Source organism: Dicentrarchus labrax, unplaced genomic scaffold, assembly GCF_905237075.1.
Source record: "Dicentrarchus labrax unplaced genomic scaffold, dlabrax2021, whole genome shotgun sequence".
NCBI classification, from domain to species: domain Eukaryota; kingdom Metazoa; phylum Chordata; class Actinopteri; family Moronidae; genus Dicentrarchus; species Dicentrarchus labrax.
This window is the reverse complement of record NW_026136720.1, coordinates 15,229,583-15,253,526: the sequence shown is the minus strand read 5'-3', so window position 1 is coordinate 15,253,526 and position 23,944 is coordinate 15,229,583. Positions and strand designations below refer to the sequence as shown.

At 38.1% G+C, this 23,944-nt stretch overlaps 2 protein-coding genes across 3 annotated transcripts; both read right to left on the bottom strand.

Annotated features, from left to right (window-relative positions):
• Positions 1-491: 491 nt before the first annotated feature.
• On the bottom strand, positions 492-5,947 carry tph1a (tryptophan hydroxylase 1 (tryptophan 5-monooxygenase) a). Of its 2 annotated transcripts, none has more exons than XM_051380713.1 (11): positions 5,762-5,947; positions 3,389-3,523; positions 3,072-3,255; positions 2,872-2,972; positions 2,711-2,778; positions 2,414-2,613; positions 2,187-2,322; positions 1,970-2,096; positions 1,762-1,857; positions 1,527-1,660; positions 492-1,412 (listed from the first exon to the last, which is right to left on the bottom strand). In XM_051380713.1, exons 1-11 carry the CDS (start codon positions 5,849-5,851, stop codon positions 1,238-1,240), a joined length of 1,446 nt encoding a protein of 481 aa, XP_051236673.1. In that variant the 5' UTR covers positions 5,852-5,947; the 3' UTR covers positions 492-1,237. The 2 variants fall into 2 exon arrangements, with proteins under 2 accessions (XP_051236673.1, XP_051236674.1); XM_051380714.1 differs by having other exon boundaries at positions 2,414-2,610.
• A 7,601-nt stretch (positions 5,948-13,548) lies between these two features.
• Positions 13,549-21,050, bottom strand: saal1 (serum amyloid A-like 1). The gene is made up of 13 exons (XM_051380715.1): positions 20,919-21,050; positions 19,694-19,893; positions 19,229-19,330; positions 18,539-18,622; positions 18,340-18,419; positions 18,186-18,245; positions 17,989-18,104; positions 17,203-17,365; positions 16,054-16,136; positions 15,738-15,923; positions 14,885-15,042; positions 14,704-14,796; positions 13,549-13,922 (listed from the first exon to the last, which is right to left on the bottom strand). The coding sequence occupies exons 1-13, from the start codon at positions 20,920-20,922 to the stop codon at positions 13,845-13,847; spliced, it is 1,407 nt and encodes a 468-aa protein (XP_051236675.1). The 5' UTR covers positions 20,923-21,050; the 3' UTR covers positions 13,549-13,844.
• Positions 21,051-23,944: the final 2,894 nt, after the last annotated feature.

Here is a 23,944-nt window from a genome sequence, read left to right as displayed (position 1 = left end):
TTAATTAACCTTATATCAGTAACTCAGCTACTTAGTTTTAATGTGTTAATTTGACCAGGTAAAACTCTGAAGGTGGGACATAGAGGACCCTTGATTGGAGATTTTCTATCTTTCAGCCCTGATTTCAAGTAGAACTCTTTTTATATATTAAATAAAAACTTTATAACAATTCAGTGTCCAAGAAACCACAAAATGTCACCAATAATCTGGTTGTTCATGTCAGTTCTTTCATAATTCATTTCATACTGGATTTTTCTCATTAGACAATGATGTGGCCCCCAGCTCAAAGGTATACTAATTTTTATAATATGTAATTGAAATTACACAAACTTTATTATTATCATCGCTTTCAGGGTCCCTGCTGTCATCGTTCTGCATCTCCATGATCGTCATCAGCATCTTCCTTTGTGTTCTGTGTCAATAACCAAATCACCACCACGAGGACATCGAAATGTAATAAGTCAACAGGTAACAAACCATTTGACACACTGTGAAGACACAATGAACATTTTATTTTTTATTTTTTTCAATAGTTTGATACATAGCCTACTTATAATGTCTATATTTCTTTACAGTAGAAAAATAATGTTTTGATTTAAGGAGTACTACAGTTATATTCACTTCAAGAGGAGGTATTCAAAATCAGCACTGTAAAATAAAATAGGTCAGGGTACAGGGTCCCTCAACAGCAGACAAAAAGGAACATAATACACACACCAAAAGAATACAAACAAGGTACATTTTATACATATCACTGAAGTGAGGAAGATTAAATGTGAAGAAGAATGAAATGAAATACATAAAAAAAATTCACATGATAATAATACAACAGCAGAGTTAACAATAGGATTAGGAAACCACACCTGTGTTTGTAACAGCTGGGAATGTTTTAAAAGGGTACCAAAGTACCATGAAAGCGCATTGATTGTTTGCAATATAAAAAGCAAATTGAGCAAAGTACAACTGAAGCAAAACAACATCTCAGCAGCTCTTTGGGTTTGTGCAATTTACTGATATCAGTAGCTAAACACACCTAACGTGCCTCTGTAAATCGTATAAGCCACATACCATACAGTGGGGACAACAGGGCGGGGTTTTATTTTTTCCAAAAGCAGTGCACATTCATTGTACTGACGAAGGGCGATACACAAGCAGTATCTCTACAGCGGAGCTCGGGGGTGACACGGCAAGCGTTGACGGACTGTAGGTGGACAACTTCAACTGGGAATGTGGGCAGTCAGACACCCAGCTGCTTGTTCAGCCGGCTGAGGGCGTCGCCGACGATGTCAAGCTCGTGTCGCAGCTCCTCCACCACACTGTTGATGCTGGGAGTGTCTTTTAGCACGTCCACACTCTGGGTGTAAGGGTTGTATCGCACTGTGAAGGGACGCTTGATGGTCTTGGCAAACTCCCTGAAATGAACATAATATCGTAATTGAATATTATGTTAGTAGAAGATAAAACAACAGGGTAGTTTGTAGATTCATCTATCCCTGTAAGATCTATCTTACTGTCACCAAGCTCACCTCATCTTGACTTTGGCCTCCTCAAAGCTGTCTGACACAAAGTAGACATCCTGAAATGTTGTGATGATGCATTCTTGTTTGGATGTAACTTTGGGGTCAAAAGGCATTATCCTTGCATTGCCAGAGAGTGCATGCTGTAAGAGAGAAACAACAATGTACGGTATGTTAACACCAGGACACATCGGGGTTATTTGATTAAACACAAATCAATCTGTATGTTGCTGGGTTTTTTTACCTTGAGCTCGCTGATAGATGACAGAAGTCCTGCTCCGTATGCTCGCAGCTGCCCTTCTTGTTTGCATAGGCCGAACTCCACCGTAAAGAAATAGCACTGAAGCACAGACACAGAAACAATTAGAACAACTATCCTAGTTTTTAAATTTGAGAATATCTTTGTTGAATTTCATTTGTTTTTTAAAAAGAAATGTGTCTGTGTCACTCACTGTAGCCAGTTTCTGAACGGAGTCATCTGAAGCTCCAAGCGAAGCGAGACCAATCTCCTGAGAAAACTGGGCGAAGCTGGGCTCTGCCAGCAGCGGGACGTGACCCAGTAGCTCATGGCACGTGTCCCTTGATAGCGATACATAACAAAATATTAGGACCAATAGCTTTGTGTGAACGTTGAGATATTTTGTAAATATAGTATGGCATGTCGCTTACGGCTCTGGGGTGTATAAGGGGTCGGAGCTGTGCCGCACATACTGGGTGCAGTGGAAAACACGGAAGGCCAAACCAGCGAGGAAGTCGCGAGGGGACAGATAACCAGCCACAGGCCTGATGGTGAATCCAGTGCGTTCTGAGAAGATAAGAAACACAGATTTTTACTAAGCTGGTTTCTTTTTCCCAGTTTTGTATTTGAAGCAAAAGAAGCGTTTATTCAAACCTACCCCTGAGGAAGCGTGAGACATCTTCCAGCTGAGGGATGTTGTCCTCCCGAAATTCACAGTATTTGGACAGCAGTGGTAGGTTCTTCAAGTATTCCCGGCAGGCGTGGGTGGGGTACAACTTGTTGAGCTCCCTGTACACAACTCCCCAAGTCTTCACCTCCTCCTCTGTGAACTCAATACGAGGAATGGGATCCCCACTGCAACAAGAGAGAATAAATCTCTAAGTATCAAGTAAAAAGTTAACAAGAAAGAAAAAAGAAAAAAAAGAAATATCCATTAAAATATACAAGAACTCACTGTTTGTAGGCCATAGCAAGATCAGCAAAGTACTTTCGCCTCTTCCGGTAGACGTTGTCCTTGAATCCCTGATGAAGAGGAATATAGATGCATATGAGAATAATTCAGAATAATTAAGATTTTGCATTTTTTGCAAGTTGTCTGATTTTGAGTCTACATACCGGATGATCAGCATCCAGCTCAGAACCATACATCAGGACACGGTTAGCACACTTGTCCAAGTCTGAAATCTTTTTTGGGAACCACGGTACATCGTACATATCTGAGAAGAGAAAATTAGTTTTTATTAGTTTTTACAGCAGTTGTTAAATATAACATATCTGACTTATTTGTAATACAGAATCTGCAGGATTTCATTTACCTTCCTCGTGTAGACAGGAGTTATCTGGAGGCTCCATATCCACCACGTTCACATGCTTTCGAAGCAGCTGGATGATTTCATTCAGTTGTTCGTGGTTGCTGTCGCAGTCCACAAAAATCTCAAACTCAGAGTTGCGTCTTTTGGATTTCCTGGACTCTATGTGAACAAGGTTGACGTGGTTTTCCTGCAAGAAACACACACAAGAAAAAGTTTCTTTATCATTAGTATCATAAATTACTTAGTTACTGGTAGATACACGATGGATATATGATATAAAGCTGTGAGTAGAAACATGAGTATAATAACTTTGTCCCTACTTGAAAGAGTCTGAGCGCCTTCACCAGTCCTCCCACTTCATTCTTGAGGGAAAAGATGATTGTGGCTCTCCCTTTCTCTGATGAATTCTTCTTTTCAGTGTTTTCCTCAATTTTTGTGAAGGTTGATTTGTTTATCTGAAACCAATAATAACAGACTTTAAAGATTTTAATTAGTGTAACAGCAAGAAATCGTCACTAACAACCAATTGTAGCTCTCCTCTGATGGTCATGTGAGGAGATATTCAAATTTATAACGTATATACGTAACTATCATTTAATTTTATCTGAAGAAATGTATGGAAGGTACACCATAGTTAAATTAAATTACTAATTTCAAACAGAAATAAACTAATTTTAGAAAAGTTGCACCTAAATTAATAGTTATGTGAAAAAAGCACCTCCAAGTTTTGTGCTACATAGTTTCAGTGACCCTTCAACATGCAGAGTTAGATTTACACAACTAGTGTAACTAGTTATCAGAAAATCCTGTGAACATCTTCTCTAATGAACATGCAAACACTGGTAGTGAGAGTCTCAGAGAAACTGTTGTTTGTTCACATTACTTCTGATCAAAACAAGTCATATGAACGCAGATGAATTAATCAGAATACATGTGGAGACGGGGTTACAGATTAGTGCCCACAGCAGGAGGCTAACCAATCCGTTTTGTCCACTTCAGCACCTCGGACAGCGGCTGCACACGCACCAGATTTTAGAAGTAGGACTGAAACGTGCCAACAGGACAGGACAACTAATCCGTCTGGATTGACTGCAACGTTTTCCCCTCTTCAGTTTGGTTGTAGCATACATCGGATTTAGACAGCATATTTTACTCCTGCGCAACTACACCAGGCTATAATTTCCTTTTCTAAATACAATAATGGATCAAACTGGGTTGTGGAAGGGGAGTAAAGGGCTCGTCACAAGAATCCGTTAAATTCAGCTGTGTTGCTGCCTACCATATTCCGCCCTTCGAGCATTGTGTAGACGGCGCGGCAGGCCAGTTTTCGGTGGACCCTTGTCGGTAGTATCCCTGACAGCATTAGTGCATGGAGACTGGATCAGGACGCTCGCCGGGGTCAACTCTTTGCGTCTCGGTTTAACGAAGATGAACTCGTCTCTGTCTCAAAGAATCGCCTTACTGCAATCCCATTTAGACACCAGGGAAGCCTATTATTAGCTCCCCGCATGTTGAGATCCTACCAGACATTAGGCAGCGTTTAATCACCGCAGCGCGCAGCTTTTAGGCTGATTTTACGCACACTTGTTCCTCATCAAGCTGTTTCTCTTTAATAATCTCTGCTTTATTAATGTAACACAGCTTTGCATTTATTTTAATATGCACATTAAAAAAGCTCATGTGATTATTCCGGATTTCATTAAACTTACAATCAGGCCTGATTAGAGCTGATTCATTGACCCAATTAGATTTTTCCTCATTATAAGCGACAGAACTTTCACATTTATTCATTTTTAGATACGTTTGTGTCGCATTAGGCCGATTGTTTGTCAAATAAGGGCTGATACACAAAGATCCATCTGCTGAGATGTATAAAAGTTACAATTTAGAGAACATTTTGTCTCTGACTTATTATTTTTGTGTATTTTGCTTGGTTTTTTTTTTGCAAAAAATTTTTTAAAAAAGGAAATACACGCATCTGATGTATTGCTCAAAGATATTGTGTAGTTTATAATCTATTTATGTACATTTCCACATTCAACCTTAAGTTTCTTATCCCGTTTGTCCGTCTCCATGTGCCCAAGGCAGACATCACAGACACTGATGTTGATCGATTTTATCTCTCACAATGGAAATCAACGAAGGGTGTATCGATTGAGCCATAATGAGTTTTTTATGACATTAAATTCGGAGGTAGGCTATGTCACTTTAACCCTCTTAACCCTTGACGTAAATTACAGTATAACAAAACGGCTTAAATTAATCTGCGCTGACGACAAAGTGAAGGCTTATTGATTAATACGAGCCGGACCGATCTCCTCGCCAATGTAAAAAAAAAAAAAAGTAGTCTCAAAGTATCACATAGAGGAAAAACCCCTCACCTCCTCGGTCCTCATAACCCACCGACTCTTATTACAGGAAAAACGGCTTAAATTAATCTGCGCTACGACAAAGTGAAGGCTTATTGATTAATACGAGCCGGACCGATCCCTCGCCAAGAAAAAAAAAAAAGTAGTCTCAAAGTATCACATAGAGGAAAAACCCTCTTCACCTCCTCGGTCCTCATAACCTCACCGACTCTTATTACAGGATAAAACACTTAAAAACAGGATAAAAGCATCAGTGCGGCTGGCAGATATCTGATTCAAAGGAGGCCTATTACTTATTTTATTTTTTACCGAAGAGGTTCTTACCTCATTGTTCAGCAGTTTTTCTTCAAAGCCAATGTTCATGGAGTCAAAAGATCTTCCTCTACGTGGTCCTTCGTTTTTGTTTGAGTACATGTTAAAGTACTGCAGGGTTATTTGCCCTATTTTATGTACTTCTTACAGGTGGATTATTTAAATGACCTCCGCTATGTAAAGTGGGCTGTCTACCCCGAGAAGCAGCGCGCTTTGCTATTTAACCACAGGGAGAAAGAGGAGGGGGCAATAATCTCCCCCACAGCAGCAAATGGAAAAAGAGCAGCACCGCCCACGTCATTAGGGGAAAGGGTATCTTTTATTTCACCTAAAGCCCTGAAATATCTTCAATGAGATCAATCACAAATTCTGATTTTACTGAAAGAATGAAATACACGTTTTTATAAAATTAGATTTCAATGTGTTTGAGGAAAATCCTGCAGCAGTTGTCATAAAAAAGATACAAAACAAGACTTATTTTTATATATTTTTTTTATTATTAAGCTCATCTGCAAGCATTTCACAACTAAAACCAAATATGGAAAATGTGCCATCATATTGAGATTGAACATATTTAAGTTTGGTTGCAGACCTGCTAATTTACTGTAGACTCAGACCTCCTCATGTTGGCACAAGCAGTTCATTCTTTTGTTTGTTGACACCTTGAGACTAAGGAAAGGTCAAGGTTTAAGAGGATTCAATTGTAGCCCACTCGCCTGCATTGTACAGTGATCCAGACATGCCCCCCTTTTTTTAAATCCATTCCTGTGCGCTGTAAGCACCTCTAGGTTCTTGTGCACATTGCATAAGTAATCTGCCTGTTTTCCCCTTAACACCGTGAGCCTTTTAATAAGATCAAGACAATCAGTGGGAAAGGCTTCGGGGGGCCTTTGCAAGCAGAATCAAGACGAGGGAGCAGTGAAGGTGAGAGACCTCATTACTTTAAACAGATAACACCACTGTTCTCTAAGCTTCAGTCACCTCACAGGTCGGACAGGTGAGATGTCTGCCAGCCGGCGCTCTCTCCACACAGCTCTACTGCAGTGATACATGTGGCTGATGCACATGCTGTTTGTCTCAGGTGGTCCTGGTCCGTGTCACTCGTGACATTACACAACAAAGGAGGCAGTGAGGGGAACTTCCTTTTTTCTCAGTCCAGAGCTGCTCTCTCCTCGCCGCATCCAGTTTGTTCTGCTGGTCAGTGAAGTCGATTAAAACCCATTTGGCTTCAGTCATATTGGTGGAGGAATCAGTCGTCTCCTGTACAAAGAGCCTCTCCATCAGTAACTACATGTACTAGTATGCATTGCTCATAAAGTTTGCGGGAACGGGCCCCCCGCCCCCTTAAAATCAGCAAAGCATGAGTGAACATGTTTACTTGACTGTTAGCTTAAGCTTCTTATCATCTCCACCTATAGAAGGCAAGCATTTCTGCACCAATGTGCAAACACAATATACACTACCTGGGCTACAAACCTCCATTTAAACTCAGTTAAAGTGGCAGTGTTGGTCACATTTAGTAATAACAACAGCAAACAAATCATGTATTATTACGTAGCAACATATAGCCAGAAACAGTCCGTTAACAGTCTGTTCTTGTTTCATTATAGTAGGGCTGAAACAACTAGTTGATATCAGTTCAACAATTTTGATTGCCATTTGGAAGTAAATCATTCTTAATATTATATATATGATGATGTTCCACTTGTCTACACTAGAAATCAGGCCGTTTGAAGACGTCACCGCTGAGACATTGTGATGTTCTTTTGTGTCTAAATGATCAATCTGCTGATAAAACATATAAAAACTGATAGATGCAATCAAAATTATTTTTATTTGGAGTCCTAATAATAATACAAATTAAACCTTATTTATATCTAGCTGAGGAAATGCTATATATACATATATATTATTATTACTACTATTACTATTTTACTTAATACGCTAACAAAGCTAAGGAGATCAGGCATTAACTGCTTTATGTTTAAAGACGGTTTCACACACCAGTGCTCTCTCTGTGGCAGCAATGGTAACACCACGTAACAAAAACTATAGTTGCAGTAAGTTCAGTGTAATATAACAGAACAACACTGGTGGATGGCTGGAGCACAGACTAATACCATTTACATTTTACTAACAATACTAACAGCTCTGTCTTTATTGTCCCAGCCAGTGGTGCCGTCCTCTAGTTTGACCGCATCTGTTGTAACCTAAACCTCAGATTCTGAACTCTGGATAAAAGAAATCTGTTATTGATTATAAAATGTAAAGTAGATATTCCATATTGTCCTCTGCCTGTGTAGTAAAATTGGCTGACAGGAAAATAAATGAGACTTCTTTCAGACAAACTCTCCCCTGCAGTTCAGTGGCTTGCTCATTCACATCAGAATAAATCAGTGGCAAGCACAGTGGACCTTATGGACACATTAACTCTATGACTAATAGGTATTGTGGCTTGTTTATTTATCAAGAGGAGAGGAAGGGCAGGGGAAAGGACAAAGCCTGCTGAATGGTACGGCCATGGTATTGTTCATGATTCAGTAATGAAGTGAACTCTTTTCATGAAGCCCAAACACTGAGGTGGATCAGGATCAAGCACATCCAAATTGACTTATAAATACGTTTTCACAGACCACACTCTAATGCTGCAGATGCTCCGGTTATGTCTTTGATCTCCTCGTGTCTTGACGGCTCCTGGGTCCGATCTCCTTCATTCAATGTCAGAGTCATTTAATGTCAGATTTCAAGATGAATCCAGTTTACAAATGTTTGTAATTCTTACTGATGAATTCTGCAGTAAATATGACAACACTAACTCTAATATCATATACTGTATATTGTACTGACTCTTATTGATACTGTGACGTGTCTCATTTCATTCAGAGGTTAATTGACATATTGTAGGTGCTTTGAGATGCTTTCAGAAAGAGCAGCAGGAACAAGATGACTCATTTTGGTTCAATCTTATGTTGATCCACTTATCTTATGTGGATAGTGGTCTCTGGATAATTAGCTTCAAGGATGAGAAAACATGTTGTAACAGTTCAGCACTAACACAACATTTTCAAGTCATTCTCACCACCAGCAGTCAATCTAAACTATAATGGAAATATTTTACCACATTATCTCCTGCAAAATGTGCAAGACATACTAATTTAATTTAATTCAATTTAGTAATTTTCTTTAAATACTTTTGTATATTCATCAAAATGCATACATACATTTTCTGTGAACTTTCTACTGCCTTAGTTATAGCAAGAAATGGACCACAGTAGTATTCAGTATTGATTTCTTGTGGCTCCTCGTGGTGCTCTTCATGCTCTGCTGCAGTCAGATAATGAGAAAACACTCACACTTCTCATTCATGAAATTTACAACCATTTTTGGAAACTAGGCATAGAAAGGCAGCTGAGGGACTGCTAAGTTATCCCTGGCAACCAAACTGTCTTTAATGCTCAAATAACATTTAAAAGAAAATAAATGTGTTTTTCATTCATTTATTAAAGTGTTATTATTGCACAAGCTCTTATTTCTGATCTCTCTCTCTGGAGGTGTGTGAGGGGTAGATGGCAGACATGTCTGTGTTCGTGAGAGCTGTACCATGGCCAGTCTGTCCCAGTTCTGTTCACTTCAATCAGAGGGATTTACTCACAGTGTCTGAGCATCAAGCTGAAAGACATCTCTCTGGCTAATCTCACCCATGGTACTAAGAAACTGCCCAACACAAGCACTTAAAACTGCACTACATCTCACTGTCCATTTGGAAGACAGATAGATAATAGAGATAGATAATACTAAAATACAACAATAATAAATTATATTCTTAGGTCAGAGGTCACAGTGTTTTTTTGGGGGGGATTCAAAGAAAGATACCACCTGTTGTACATGTTTCAAACTTCCAGGATTAAAGTAATGAATTACATTCACACTGGCTACTGTAATCATATATTTGTGTCAAACTTAGTCATCTCACTTTTATTATAAGATTACACATCTTAAAACTGGGAAAAGAAGTGTTACAGCAGCACAGGAAACACACCAAGAGGTCATACAGATTAGACAAACATAAAAAAAGCTTAAATAAATAAAAAATAAAAAGCTACCAGTTGAAAAACAATTAATTAATTTAAATGGATTAACTGCATGAATGCACAGAAATTGAAATTAGCTAAAACTAAACAAATATAACATGAAACTTTAAATATTTAAACACTAATTTATTGATATTACTTTAATAAATTATAATCTAATCTACTGCAGAGTGCAGATTTTGTAGAATTGGAAATCAAAAACAGGGAAATTAAGTATCAAACCTGTGCAAGTATTACAACATACAAATTAATTTATATAGTAATTTAAAGGGAATCTGTCCAGCTTCATTGGTTGGTGGTTGTTTTTCTTGCAATAACAAAAGAAACATCGATATAGTGGGATCTGTTTTGTTTTTCTAACAGATTACACTAAAGTCTCAGTGGTTCTACTGGAGTGGGTTGTTCAGTCTCCCTTTCGACTCCTGATTATAACAGCGGTGTTATTTGAATTTCCAGAGAATTCAAGGTAATAGCACTTCATCAATAGAATTCCAGTCTTTCACCTTATCCTGAGCCTTGTTTGAACAACTAACTAATCAGAACAGTGAATGGTCTGCTTACGTACACTTCCTGTGGCAGGACTTCATCCCTTTAATTAGCTCCAATTCTTTCATTGCCGAACAAACAGCAGCATATGCCACTTGGTGACAGGCGTCAGCGTACACAAGGACAGGACAGGATAGAGCTGCACCCATAAACACCTGCCACATTCAAAATAGAAACGCTACATGTAAAAAAAAAAAAGGATAGAGATTAAACAAGGGTCAATTAAAGTATCGTGCATATTGGTTATAAATTAGTGCTTTTGCATGTTATGCAACAAGTATATAAATCCAGTAGATTTTATTTCCTAATACTACATGATTTCTTCATTACAAGAAATGAAAAACACAATACAAAATAAAGGCTGTTATTTTACGCAGCAGTAATACATAATTAATAATTCAGTATAATTGTTTGTATAACAGTTTTATGTCGGTCACCACATAGTTTTTACAATCTCTCACCAACTAAAGGAAGCAATTGAATGCCTTCATATGTAGGATAATAAATGTTGAACATGGATACATTCACATACAAAAGACATTAATGTACATTCACACTTACAAATATGATCACATTAAATCATCTTACTATCACACTTACTCACAAACTAATACATTTAATACTATGATTTATATTTATAATAATCTATAATTTAATACTTAGTTAAGCAGCCTCCGTCACACTGTTTATTATTTGTATATAAACAGTAGTATAGTATTCCATTTTTTAATCAACATTATTGATTTTAAGATGTTAAATATCTTTTTTTGGGACACGACACTGAGTGTGTCTGATAGAAGATAATTCTGGGTGATAGACAACCTTTCTACCTCTGCATACATGAGATAAATACAAGGCTGCACACTGCATAGCATCCTAGCTTATTATTAGAGTATCCTAGATAAGGTGGTTGAAGAAGCAGAACCAGCAGTTCAGGCAAACGCAAACATCAACGTCACCACATCACTTTTTGCGGGCAGGAAACGTCAGTGTCTTTGATATTCAGGGATCGCGAAGAGGAAAGTTTCATTGTGATTCTGTTGACAAGAGATAGAAAGCCAGGGAACTCAGGAAATGAGCTGAAGGGGGCTTTGATTGCACCCAATGGCATCATGTGTCTTTATTAACACGCCTTGACCAGGTGGTTGTGAATAGGCCGGGCCTTGGAATCAAAGGAGAGGGAACGTGACACTGCACACGCATTCTTCATCCCTTCATTATCCCTCCTGCTCGCCCAGCAACAGGTACTACACCAGCATCAGAGCCATTTGACGCTCCAGAGGCCTTCATTTAGACGATCCAGCTTTGACAAAATTATACATTTTCTTTACATCACATACATTATTTTTTTTTTATCATCTTGGACACATCGGTCCACATCTTGGAACATAACACTAGAAGATTTCAAAGCAAAACACACAATGTCTTCAATCATAAGAGGGCACTTCAACTCACTCTCCTAATCCCTTTCACTGGAGTATCCACATAAAAATGCCTTTTGATCCCACTTGATCACAGGTTTAAAATATATTTCTTGGTACAGAAGAGCTGTTTATTATCTCCAATTTCCCTTGATGAACCTGAGCAAAATGTTCAAAATCAACATATGTACCAAGTTCATGGGTGTAGTAAAAAGTAGTGTTATATTCTTTCCAGGTTACGTAAGAACAGATGTGAATTTTCACACAAATGCAAGGCAAAAATAGAACACATTTCACTGTAAGGCAAAATGTCAGGTCATTTAAAAGAACAGCCAGTTGTGTGGGCCGAGGTAAACAGAAAAAGGCGTAACTGACATCCAGCATCAGCATCAGACAGACCCGACATGCCTCGGCGTCACTGATGTGTATGAAGCTCTGGCCACACGAGGTACGGCTTGCTGTGTCGTGTGCATGGAGTCAGATCATATCAAGCTGCTGTGAATACTGGCAGACTGACAATGAAGTTTGGCAGGGCAGCAGCGAACATCTGGGCTTCAGCCAGATCTCTGTGACATGACACGCCTGGGAGCGAGGCCTGAAGACAGAGAACCCAGCAAAGTGCAAGTCACTGGCCACAAGCAATCTTGAAAGGCCAAGCATGATTACGTCTCCATCATTCTAGCCATTTACAACACAAAGCGGACATGACTCGCAGATCAAGGCACTGGCCACCTATGTGCATCATAGTCAAGCTTGTGTGTGGAGATAGCAGGATTAAAAAGACAGGGGGGTTTTTTCCCCATAGGGTAATCTCTGTCTTGCGTACACTCTAACCATCTCGGGATTTCCATTAGAAAGAGTGTTCTACATATCAATCCAAGCTTTAATTAAAAAGCTGCTATATTCACAGAGCCTTCGTAGAGCTTGCTGGAAATGCGCAGGTTGTCCTGCTCTTCTCCATGAGTGGGCGAAATGGTGCATTTGGAAACCAAATGAGTTCATTGTTGCCAGGCTCAAGCCTTTCATCTAATTTTATTGTCGTTACCGAGTGACTGTCACCCTCTGGTAAACACTTGATGTTGTCATCAGCATTAGTACCATTACTCATATGCTTGGAAAAGTGACTCAGGACCAATAATAATATATATTGTGATGGACGTAGTTGATGCTTAAAGCAGTAATAGGCAAACAATTTGCTGTTAGATAAAAAAAAATCTTCTTTTGATATCAACTTGCAGCATTCATACAAAATGCTGACTTTGATGAATGAAGTGACATAATAGGAAATTAATGTGTTTTGTAAAAACATTTTAAAGATGCTTGGCAAAATGTAAGACTGTACAAACTGTATTATATAGATAGACAGATTATCATACTGCAGTAAGGCTCAGACTAAGACTATAAGGACCGTTTTTTTGGTCCAATATTAAAATCAATGGAGGTTTGCCTGTTCAGATTTCAGCCAACATTTCCAGACACTGATATGCTTTTCCCTTAATTTCATTGTGGACTGAATCCCCAACTTCTGTATGTGCTACTTATTGTTATTTATGTCATTTATAATTTTTGTTCCTGAAATAAATGTTTCTTCCGCTGCATTGTACCAACCTTTATCTAAAAAAATATTAACCTAAATGCCAAACATGATTTTTCTGCTCTGCATCCAGTCAATAATATCAATAACTGATTCAATATGATTGATTTAGTAAAAGCTTATAAGCACAAATTCTTGGAAGAAAGCTCTTTTTAATAAAAGAGTTTATTATTAATACAAAAATAGCATTCACAGAACAATAAAAAAAAAACTAAAAACAGAAACACAATTGAAGTCTGCAGAATTTCCTCAAGTTTGGTTGAAAATATGAACAGAATTATCCAGTCTTTGTCACACTCATGATGGTGTGACATCCTCGTTCTTTCCAGTGGAAATCCAAATAGTATGACCTGAAGCAGGATCTTTGGAGGGGAAATATAGGCCACTATAAAAAGCAGTGGTGAGAGTCTGGATGAGTGCTGAACACTGATCTGCCTGGTGCCTCAGACAGGAAACTGTTTCCTCACCATGTCTGCCATTTGGGGATCAGTCTCTGACAGCATGGACTGCAGGTGCTGAAACTACAGAAGAGGAAAAAGGGCGGGGTGGAAATGTTTATTTTCCACAAGAGCACACACACACACGCTCTAAAATAAACATTTTAAAATAGCTTAATTTGTCTAAAAAAAAAAGGTATTTCATTTGACAAATATTTGCAACTCAAGAAGCTGTAACCAACTGATATTTATACCAACCTTTTCTTTTACAGTAAAAAGCAGACAAGAATCTTCATTAGAGTGTGGTTGTATCATAGTGCATCATGTGTATCATCCGTGTGTGTGTGTGTGTGTGTGTGTGGGACTTATTAAAAGTTGCCATTTGTAAGGGTCTGAAGCATTTTATGAATTATTTTGATGTAGTAATCTCTTTTTATTTCCAGTGTGTAAACAGACTGCAACTTAAAAAGTGAGACCATCCCGAACTTTCTCAATTGTGAACGGACTGATTTATGTGCTTTTCTAGTACAGATGTGATTGGTTTTTCCTTTAAAAGGCACACTGTCAAGTGCCTTCTGTCTCAACAGTGTGCAACACTTGCTTATTTTAGCTTAGAAATGGAGTCTGCTAATGTCTAAAAACGACCAGCACCCACCACGAGTACAACATAAAGTCCAGTTAACATTACTGCAAAGCTGAAATATATATATATATATATATATATATATATATATATATATATATATAGTAGTTTATATTATTATTATGATTATTATAATCATATTTTTCATTCAAGTTACTCCATTTATTGAATGTAATACACATCTGGTTATAGTGAAACCATTGTGGACCATTGTGCACTTACAGAAGTTTTAAAGTTGGTAACTAATCGTCCTGCAGCTGTGAGAGAAGTCTTCTCTGTAAGATAACCTTTCTTCACCAAATCTGCCACAGTGCCCTTCAAAGAACAACAAATAAACACTTCAGTTGCATTTAAGAATCTCAGGAAACAATAGGATGAAATAATAAAATTCCTTTGGGATTACCTTGGGAATCTGCATGCAGATGTCAGCTAGAAACTCAGCTGTGATCTCTGCTAGAGCCTCAAGCTCTTCATCTTTTGTGTCTTCTTTGCTGGTACCTTCGTGTTTGCCCTCACTGTGGTACTGAAGCACCCGCAAAGTGGTTCCAATCAGGGGAAGACCTAAAGGCAAAAGACAAACGTATTTATATAACACATAACACATTAAATTATTAAGAAGAACTAGGCATATTAGAATTAAAATGGGGACTATCCCGATTATTAGAGTCTGAGTCTATATTGTCATTATATTTGACTTGTTCCAGTATAATGCAACTGCTCAATAAACACAAAACATGTCAAACTCTCTGTATAACTAACATTAACAAATCACTGAAGTTTTAACACAGTTTTCCACCAACAGCAGCACCGAGGTGTTGTGCTGCTGATGAAATGATCATTGTATACAATGTAAGTGTCTCTGCTTGCATCGCCTGCTGTGTGGATATCATTAGATGAAAAACATGGCTGCTGTTCATTTGCTTTAGAACCTCTGAAGTTCAGTCACTTGAAACACTGTGTGCAAGTCAGCGGGTTCAGAGTTAAACCTTTTTTATTCCAGAGATGATGTGCGTGTGCATTTGATAGCCGGTGTACTCAGAGATCAAAAGGAGTTACAATGAACATAGAATATGTAATGAATAAGGTTTCATATCCACAAAATTCCTATATACCAGATATCATACAGTTATCACTAAATCAACATTCAGTGTAATAAATCCATTAAAAGAAGGCAGATCTCTCTGCCTTGGGTCGATGTCTTTCAGTGATCACAACTGAATCAAACCGGAGAACAATGAAGATAAAACAAAACTTACCGATGTCACTTCTGCTGCACCACAGGTCTTGACATCCATAAAGAGCCTGCAGCACAGCAAATGCCTGAACCAAAATGCTCTTCTGCTCTAGCAGGACAACTGGAAGATCATTTGGCTGGCAGAGATCCTCGCACACAACGTCACTAACAAAGTCCCACACTGCTTTGCCGGGTCCATCAGAGGCAGCTTGAAGAAAAAAATTTAATGAAATAACGTCACCTCAGTCTTGTGTTAGATTTCACTGAGTCAACAACTATGTTTACTTCAGAAACGATGTGCCAACTACTGAACTCAATCATGTGTTGATTGCTCTTACCAAAAGTCTGCATGCCTTCATCTATGGTGGTGAGGAGTTGGAGGGCGTGAAGGTAAACCTCTAAGCCACTTGGACTCTCTGATCTGTGAAAGCAATTAAATACTGTTGAATGCAGATACTTGAATACTCTGCTGTATCAGACCAACAATAAATAACAGACCTGCTATATGAGACGTCAATAATATCAACAATTATAGCAGTGCATTGCATCAACTAATTATAGATAAGAAAATTAGGGATGTCCTGATCCGATCTCAAAGACTGGTATCAGGGCCGATTAAGGCATGTTTTAACTGATCGGTATCGGCTATTGAGCTAAATTAAGCTTCATACTTTGTTCTACAGCTGTCACACAGCTGTTTCTGTTCAGCTTTTATACACGTCGCAGCCGTCATCAACTCTCTCTGAGCCCCCTGCTCGGAGGAGAGACACACAGCAGTGGAGAGCCGACACAATTACACACTACGCCACTGCAAGTGCAACAAAGCCCCGCGGACAAAAAGCCAATAAGAGTAAATTATTAATGTAATCTGCACAAAAGATGTACAGCAAAGGAAAATAAAAACTCAAAAGAATACAGTTAATTCAGGTAACTCAGGCAAAGGCTGCACCAAAGCAACAAACACCGGAGGACACTTTTAAAAGGGCAGAGAAAAACCCTTGAGACAGTGACAAGACCAAAAAGATTACAAAGACGGTTTGTTAGGTTACTTTACAGCCAACTTTGTTATTTTATACAAAATAAAAAAAACATTCTTAATCCAATGCAGAGCTATTCACTTGTATAATAGAGGAAAAACAAGTATCGAATCAGGACTCGGTATCAGCAGATACTCAATATTAATTGAGTCAATGTTATTAACTCAGATCAGACAGTTTGTGCCTTAAATCATAAAATGTCAATATCAAGTTAAGACAACAAATGCACACAATCTATTTAGTTCTTGCAAAATGCATCAGAGATTTTCAGTACATAAACTTTCATATTAGGCAGCTGGCTTTCAAATTTGCAAATTACCAGCAGTACAATCTCTAATATCTGTAGAAACGGATTTAAATGATTTTTAAACTCCAACTCAAGATGCTTTCTATCAAAACGCTACAAACTCTAAAACACAGACACAAACACAGTCAATTTCAGATTCCCACCTAAGCTGCTTGGCAGCCTCAAGCAGACATGAGGCCACATCCAGACGGCTTTCACCATCATCCTCCTCCTCGCTCGGCTGAGCTGTGATCCAACTCTTCATCAGCTCTTCGTCAAGGTCAAACAGTTTGTCGACCAGTTCTCCGACCTTCTCAAGCAGGTCAGCTGTAAAACACACTAACTTTAATAACCATTTTAGAAAGCAGACAGAAGGTCTACAAAGTCAACAACAAGTAGTTAAAGGTGCCCTGTGGAGGTTTTTATTGTAAACAAATAAAAATTATGTTTAAATTCAGTGTTACTCACCAAAAAGACACCGTGTGTATCTTTGAGGTTTAACAAACATATCAAATACATGTCCATCCTCAAAAAAGTATTTTCAAAGCCAAAAGCCAAAAATCCAGCATTGTTTACGTCCATGTTTACTTGCCAGCAGTCTTCCTACTCCCTGTACTTGTTGGTGCATTAAAGCATACATTGGCGTGTTACCACCACCTGTTAATCGGTGGAATAGTATGAAGCTATTGGCAGGGCTGTGTATCATGTAACACGTGTGTGCATGTGTGTCCTCGTGTGTCCTCACGTGCATGCACACGATAAACAAAACAGGGACCCACACATACAAAAACAGCTCCCTAGCACTGCTAGAGGTCACAAACTCCACAGGGGACCTTTAAGACAAACAGCTTACAGGGAGTTTAATGTTAGTCATCGCGCTATGTCAGACAGACATTTTGTAACACTTCATCATCTCATTACAGGGGAAGGAGTGAATAAAGGTACAGTACTGTTGGTAGAACTGCACATGATGAAACAGAGGTTGGTGCGCACAGACGTCAGCTGTCCTATTCGCTGAAGCCACAGGGAACAGACATCTTTCTGAGAGACACAGGTCATCAGCAATCTGCAAACATCATCAGAAATAATGAATACTTCTCTCTCAGTCTTTCTGCCTCACACGTCTACAGAAAGATGCAATTGTCACCTGCTTGTTTCCAGAAGGGTCGGAGGATCTGTATCTCCAAGGAGAAGCAACAGCACAGCCCTGTGGACCCACAAGGAGTTGCATTAATAAGAGTGAATCACAATAGTGTGCAGAATCTACTAAAGGACAATTACAGATGAGGATTTTTGCCTACCCCAAGTCTTCATTTTGACTGAGAGTCAGACAAGTGTCAGGAAAACAAGCAATGTTCCCAAGGATTCCCACACAGATTTCCTAGAGAAACAAAATACAAATCTGTTTTCAAAGCCAAAGAAATACAGCATCACAAATTAAATTCATTACATAAGATAACTTTGACACAGAATGCATGAACTGGAAAGGTTTTCACTCACTGTGAGGCGTGGACAACGAGATTTGGCTATCACCCCAAGAAGGATATCTGTAGCTTTAAATTCCTGCAGGAAACCAGCCACGTCCTGCACATAGCACATAGTTACTATTAAACAGTCATTAGTAAATATATAAACCTTTACTTCACTGCAACATACACTCAGTTGCCAGTTTCCAACTTTATGATCATTGTGAACTGTACTGCGTTATAATGACTATATGTTTATTATTTTGTCCACCCCAATTATAACAATGAGGGTAGACTAAATAACAGGAACACCTGTCAGTATAATGCAATAACCACCAACTAACAACAGTTTCAACAGAAACTGAACATTATAACCTTCATGAAGGTTGGATTTATTACAGGACTGTTGTGTTAGACTTACATTTAGCTAAACTGACCATGTTTAATTCATTGGTAATGTTATAAGCATGGTAGATACAAAGACATCAGCAGCATATTTCAGAATTCACAGAATGAGAATCAATGTTGTAAAGGTTTAACACTAACTAGACTACAAAATAAGAAATTATCTACAGCATAAACAATTTATTTTTATTATTCAACATTTTTTTTAACATCATCCAATTTACTTTACAGCTCCAGTCCGAAATAAAACATGTTTTAATCAATTTCAACATTCAGTGGAAGTGACATTGTTCATGAAAAGGTCCAGTAAGAAATCTACCTTATCCATTGCCATATCCCAGACTCTACATAGATCTTCCTCATCTTCCTCAGGGAGCTGCATCTGACCTTCAGAGTCCACCTCCGAATGCTCTGTGACCATCTGCAAGACATGATCATTTTACAAACATTAAGAAATATTAGCTATATTGGACAGTGTGCAGCAGAGAGCATCAGGACAGAAGGGACAGTGTGTAACACAAACTGACTTCATTTGTGTCTCTAAACTGGATGATTGAAAAAGGCTATAGCTAAATAAGTCAATAAAATAAATGCAACTCAAACTGTGTTGTCACTGTCACTACATCTGTATTTGAAACTGTTACTGTAGTGATGTTGGATGGATCAGGTAGTTCAAGTTATACTTTGTGACTATTTTCAATCATACCCTTGAACTACTACAGGATATCTCTTTTTAATTTTCAAATGCCTCAAGTTTTGACATTAACAATAACAGTCTGCTTACATGAATGAGACGAGTCAGGGTGCTGAAAAGCCAGTGCTTGCTGTAAACAGTGTCTCCAATGGCGTCCAAATCACCGTCCTCCTCTCCATCGGCTGTGTCTGGGGGTGGTGACGGGTTACGGTCCATTACAGGAGACTGTACTCCAGTTGGAGATGAGGATCTCTCAGTATCCACTTCCTCAGCACCATCAATTCTACAGTCTAAGAGGAAAAAGTAATGGAATAAAAAAAAAAACATCAGAGTTGGTTGATATGACTAAACCCAGACAAATTAAAACAAGTTATATTGTTTGTACTAAGGTCGCTTAAATCTCTCTATTAGACCGTCAAAGTATTGGATTTGGGCATCAATGTGATGACATACCTTGTTTAAACAAGTATTTAATTCACTGGAGTAGCAAACAACAGACTTTAAACAGGTTTAAATTATCATCAGTCAACACCAGGTCAGTGTCTGCTTGTCCCCTTGCTATTGGGGAAGAGATACAGAGCCATCAAAGGCCAAACAGACAGACTGTAGCCTCCATTACCCCCATTCACCCCCTCACAGGAGTTGGACTGATAGACTGTAATAATACAACCAATAATTCAACCCCAAACTGCTGCTAATGTACTCCAACACTTTCTTACATAATAAACATCTCATGTCTCTGCTGTGTACTGTTTAACTGTTTTAATTGTTATGCAATATATTTTTAGTGCTACACTAGTAGACCCTGTACACTGTCACTGTTTACCTGTTAATCTAAGTGCCTTTAATACTTTAAATATACAGATAAAGGGAACTACCTCTTCATCAATATCTGTATCATCTTGTTTTTATTGCTGCTGCTGGTCACCCTGTTGTATGCCTGCACTGATAAATAAAGTGTCTTATGTCTGTCACAGTTTACACCCAGTTATCACTTTATTATGTAATGTGCACCTAAAGAACATGAAGGTTGTAACAACAAGAGTTCATTGCAACTGGTTTATTACAGCGGTGCTGATTCAACTTCCCAGTTTGTGGTGCTTCGCATTCATTGTGGCTCCCAGTGACTTTAAACAGAGTTTACAGTTTGATTTCAGCTGACTGTGGATGGAGTAACTATCGCTGTGGGCTCCATGTAAACTTTACACGGATTAACAATCTAACTAGCAGATATAAATGTGGCCTTTAACGGCGGCTTGCTGCAATTTAACTGTCACACAAAAAAGAAAACAGTACTTCTCACGTGTGGACTCACCCATAGTGACCGGTCTTTGCAGATGTAACTAGCTGGTAAATATTAAATAAAATACCAGACGACATTTCAAACAGCCTCCATTTAGAACAAACCACCCGGATGCGCATGCGCGAACGACGTACACACGGCGCCGTCTTCTTCTTCTTGTGGTCGGACACTTCAGGTGCGCACGCATACCGCCACCTGCAGTGTGCGGAGGGAACTGCAGGCTGTTCAGGTTTACCGTGTTATGTAATGATGGACCTGTTAGTCCACCTTGGTGAGTTCCTCTAATCAACATCCTTCTGTTAACACACACCTAAACAATAATTTGATTCATAATACAGGACCGTGTTTGTGATTATGAAATGAGTCGAAAGAAATGGTTATAATATATTATTTGATCTCTAAACTAATTCATCTTGAGCTAATCTGGATTTCTACCTAATTAGCAAATGCTGATAATGATAGACTAAAATACTAGTTAACGTTAGCTATTAGCCTATATTTTCCCCAGAACAATCTTTAACATTATACAGTGATCTTCAGCATTATACAAATATATAAGGTTCAGTTTGGCCCTCAGTAGCAGAGAAAAGCTTAAAAATTAATATTTAAAAAAAATCCTAAATTGCTGTTTTGTTTTTTGTTTAGTGTGATTTTCACTTAAAATGTATAAATAGTTCATTCATATGTACAGGTAAATGCACTGACTTAGATCAAATAAATGGCATTGCAATAACATTTGTACTGTCTCATATGGTCATGTAATAATTACTATTACAGTAAACTTATTAAACAATGTAAAACAATCATGATCATTTTGAAAAAGCAAAAACCTTTTGGGACTGTTCATTGCTCAAAACAAGATATTTAATGATTTCACCATGGGAAAATAATCAAAACATTCATTGATTCTTCAAAATAATTGTTTGTTGCAGCCCTAATAATTAGACCTACTTTAGCATCAGCATCATATGCTAATGGATGCATTACTCATAAGGCAGTAGTCATTGTTTCTGTGTGTTGTAACAGCAGGTAACACATGTAATATTGTCTTTAACAGAAAGGCTTCCTCTGGCTGAGTTGTACAGTGGCTCAGTATTTGTGAATCAACTTTAGCTAAGAACTTCAACTGGGGTTGTTTTATTTCAGGTTTCTATAATCTTAACTAATTAACTTATTGTCCTTATAATAATCATAATAATAGAAAAACTATTTTGTTTATTCTCTGTTTTGGAGAACTTGTTGCCCAAATATGAGTTTGAATGAGTTACAGACAAGTTGAATGAAAAATAAAAGCTAAAGTCTCCTTAGAAATGTTCTTCCTCTTCTCCCTTTCTCCTCTTTATTTATCACACCTTTCCTTTTTTTTAAATAAGTGAAGCCAGCCTTCTGTGGTCAAATAACTAAACCTAATGATGACATTCACCATAACGTTCTTAAGACATTTAAACATTTTAAAGTATTTCAGTCCATTAAATATGAGATAAAAACACCATAAAACCTATTTATTTAAAATTTAAATAAAATATACCCCAAAATTAAAATGAATATAGGAAAACTACTGCAGCAAATTCATGTATTGGACCACTTTCTGATTACATTTCTTTTGTTCTTCTTTTTTAAATCTTGTGTTGTATTTGGACATGCTGCCTTGTTAAGTTGTCACTTCAGTCTGTGTTATGGGATATTACAGCAAGCATGTTAAACAGTATTAAGTCCACAGGGATTACAACATTTTGAATAGTCCACCCTCTTACCAAAACTGTCTTAAGACAATTTGGCGAGTCACCGTCCTCCCTGAATCAACACAGTATGTGTCTCACAGGAATAATAATACATCTTCCTCATCGCGCAGCTGTTCCCTGTGGGAGTGGTCCTCTGCCCTGTTTGCACTTGGAGGAGTTTTCTTTGAGTAACTATTTGAGAACATGCAAAATAACTTAGACTATTACTGTAATAGAATAATTTATAATTTGTTATAATATTACCACAGATAAAACAAATGCGTAAACAGGTTTTACAGTATGAGGCTGAACCTGCGTGATATTATGTGAAAGGTCACCAGCTGGAGCAATTAATACGCTCCTCAGCTGTAAAACAAATGCTCTTCACAGCTCCTCTGTACTCTGTTAAAGAATCTGTTGAACAATAAGAGGTGGGTATTACTTTGGCGTTTAATGAACTGTTACCTGAACTTGGAGTAATACTGTGTGTACCTTTATGTTTTTTCGATCTCTAAAAGAGTACTTAACCTTTAAATGGGGTTAAAACAACTACCCACGAGATAAGCCTGTTGTCATTACATCTGAGAGTTTGCTGTCTGATACGATGCCAAGTCCTGTGTGTATTAATGTGACAGTGCAGGTAGAGGATGACTGCAATCAGGATGTAATACAGTCAGTTCAGTTGCACATCCTGTGCTATTCACGATACAGACGCAATTTAGATAATGCATAGTCTCCAACCACATTAAAACAAATATTAACTTTAAGTTGTATCCCATTTGAATATAGGTTTCGTTATTGGTTGAGAGTGGGTGCCATTAGCCGACTCCAATTCAATTAGCGAGTGTAGCACGCTGTTGGTGCTGTAGGGGAGCAGAAGAAAAGGCAAGACACAGAAAAACGTCCTTTATATATAAATCTGTCCACAGGCTGCTATTGGCCATAGGGAGCTACGTCACAATCAATTCACACATGGCAATACAAAGCGATTAATACATGTTATTTTCTTCACATTCTTACATAGTAAGTAAGTAAAATGTATTTACATAAGTCACAAGTGTTTTACAGAGGCATTGTACAACCAAAGGGAGTATGACCTTTAAGGACAGTAGAGATCTCGTGAGTATGACCCTAACTCACGAGATCTCTACTTTCCTTTAGTTTTATTTTGGTGATCCCAGTGCCGTGGTGCTTTTAATTTATGCTCATTAGAAGAAAAAATATTATTGTGATTATTTTATTTTCACAATTTTCCAATATTATCAATTATTATCTTTATAATTAAAATATGTATGGAAATTAGAGAGAGTGGATGAC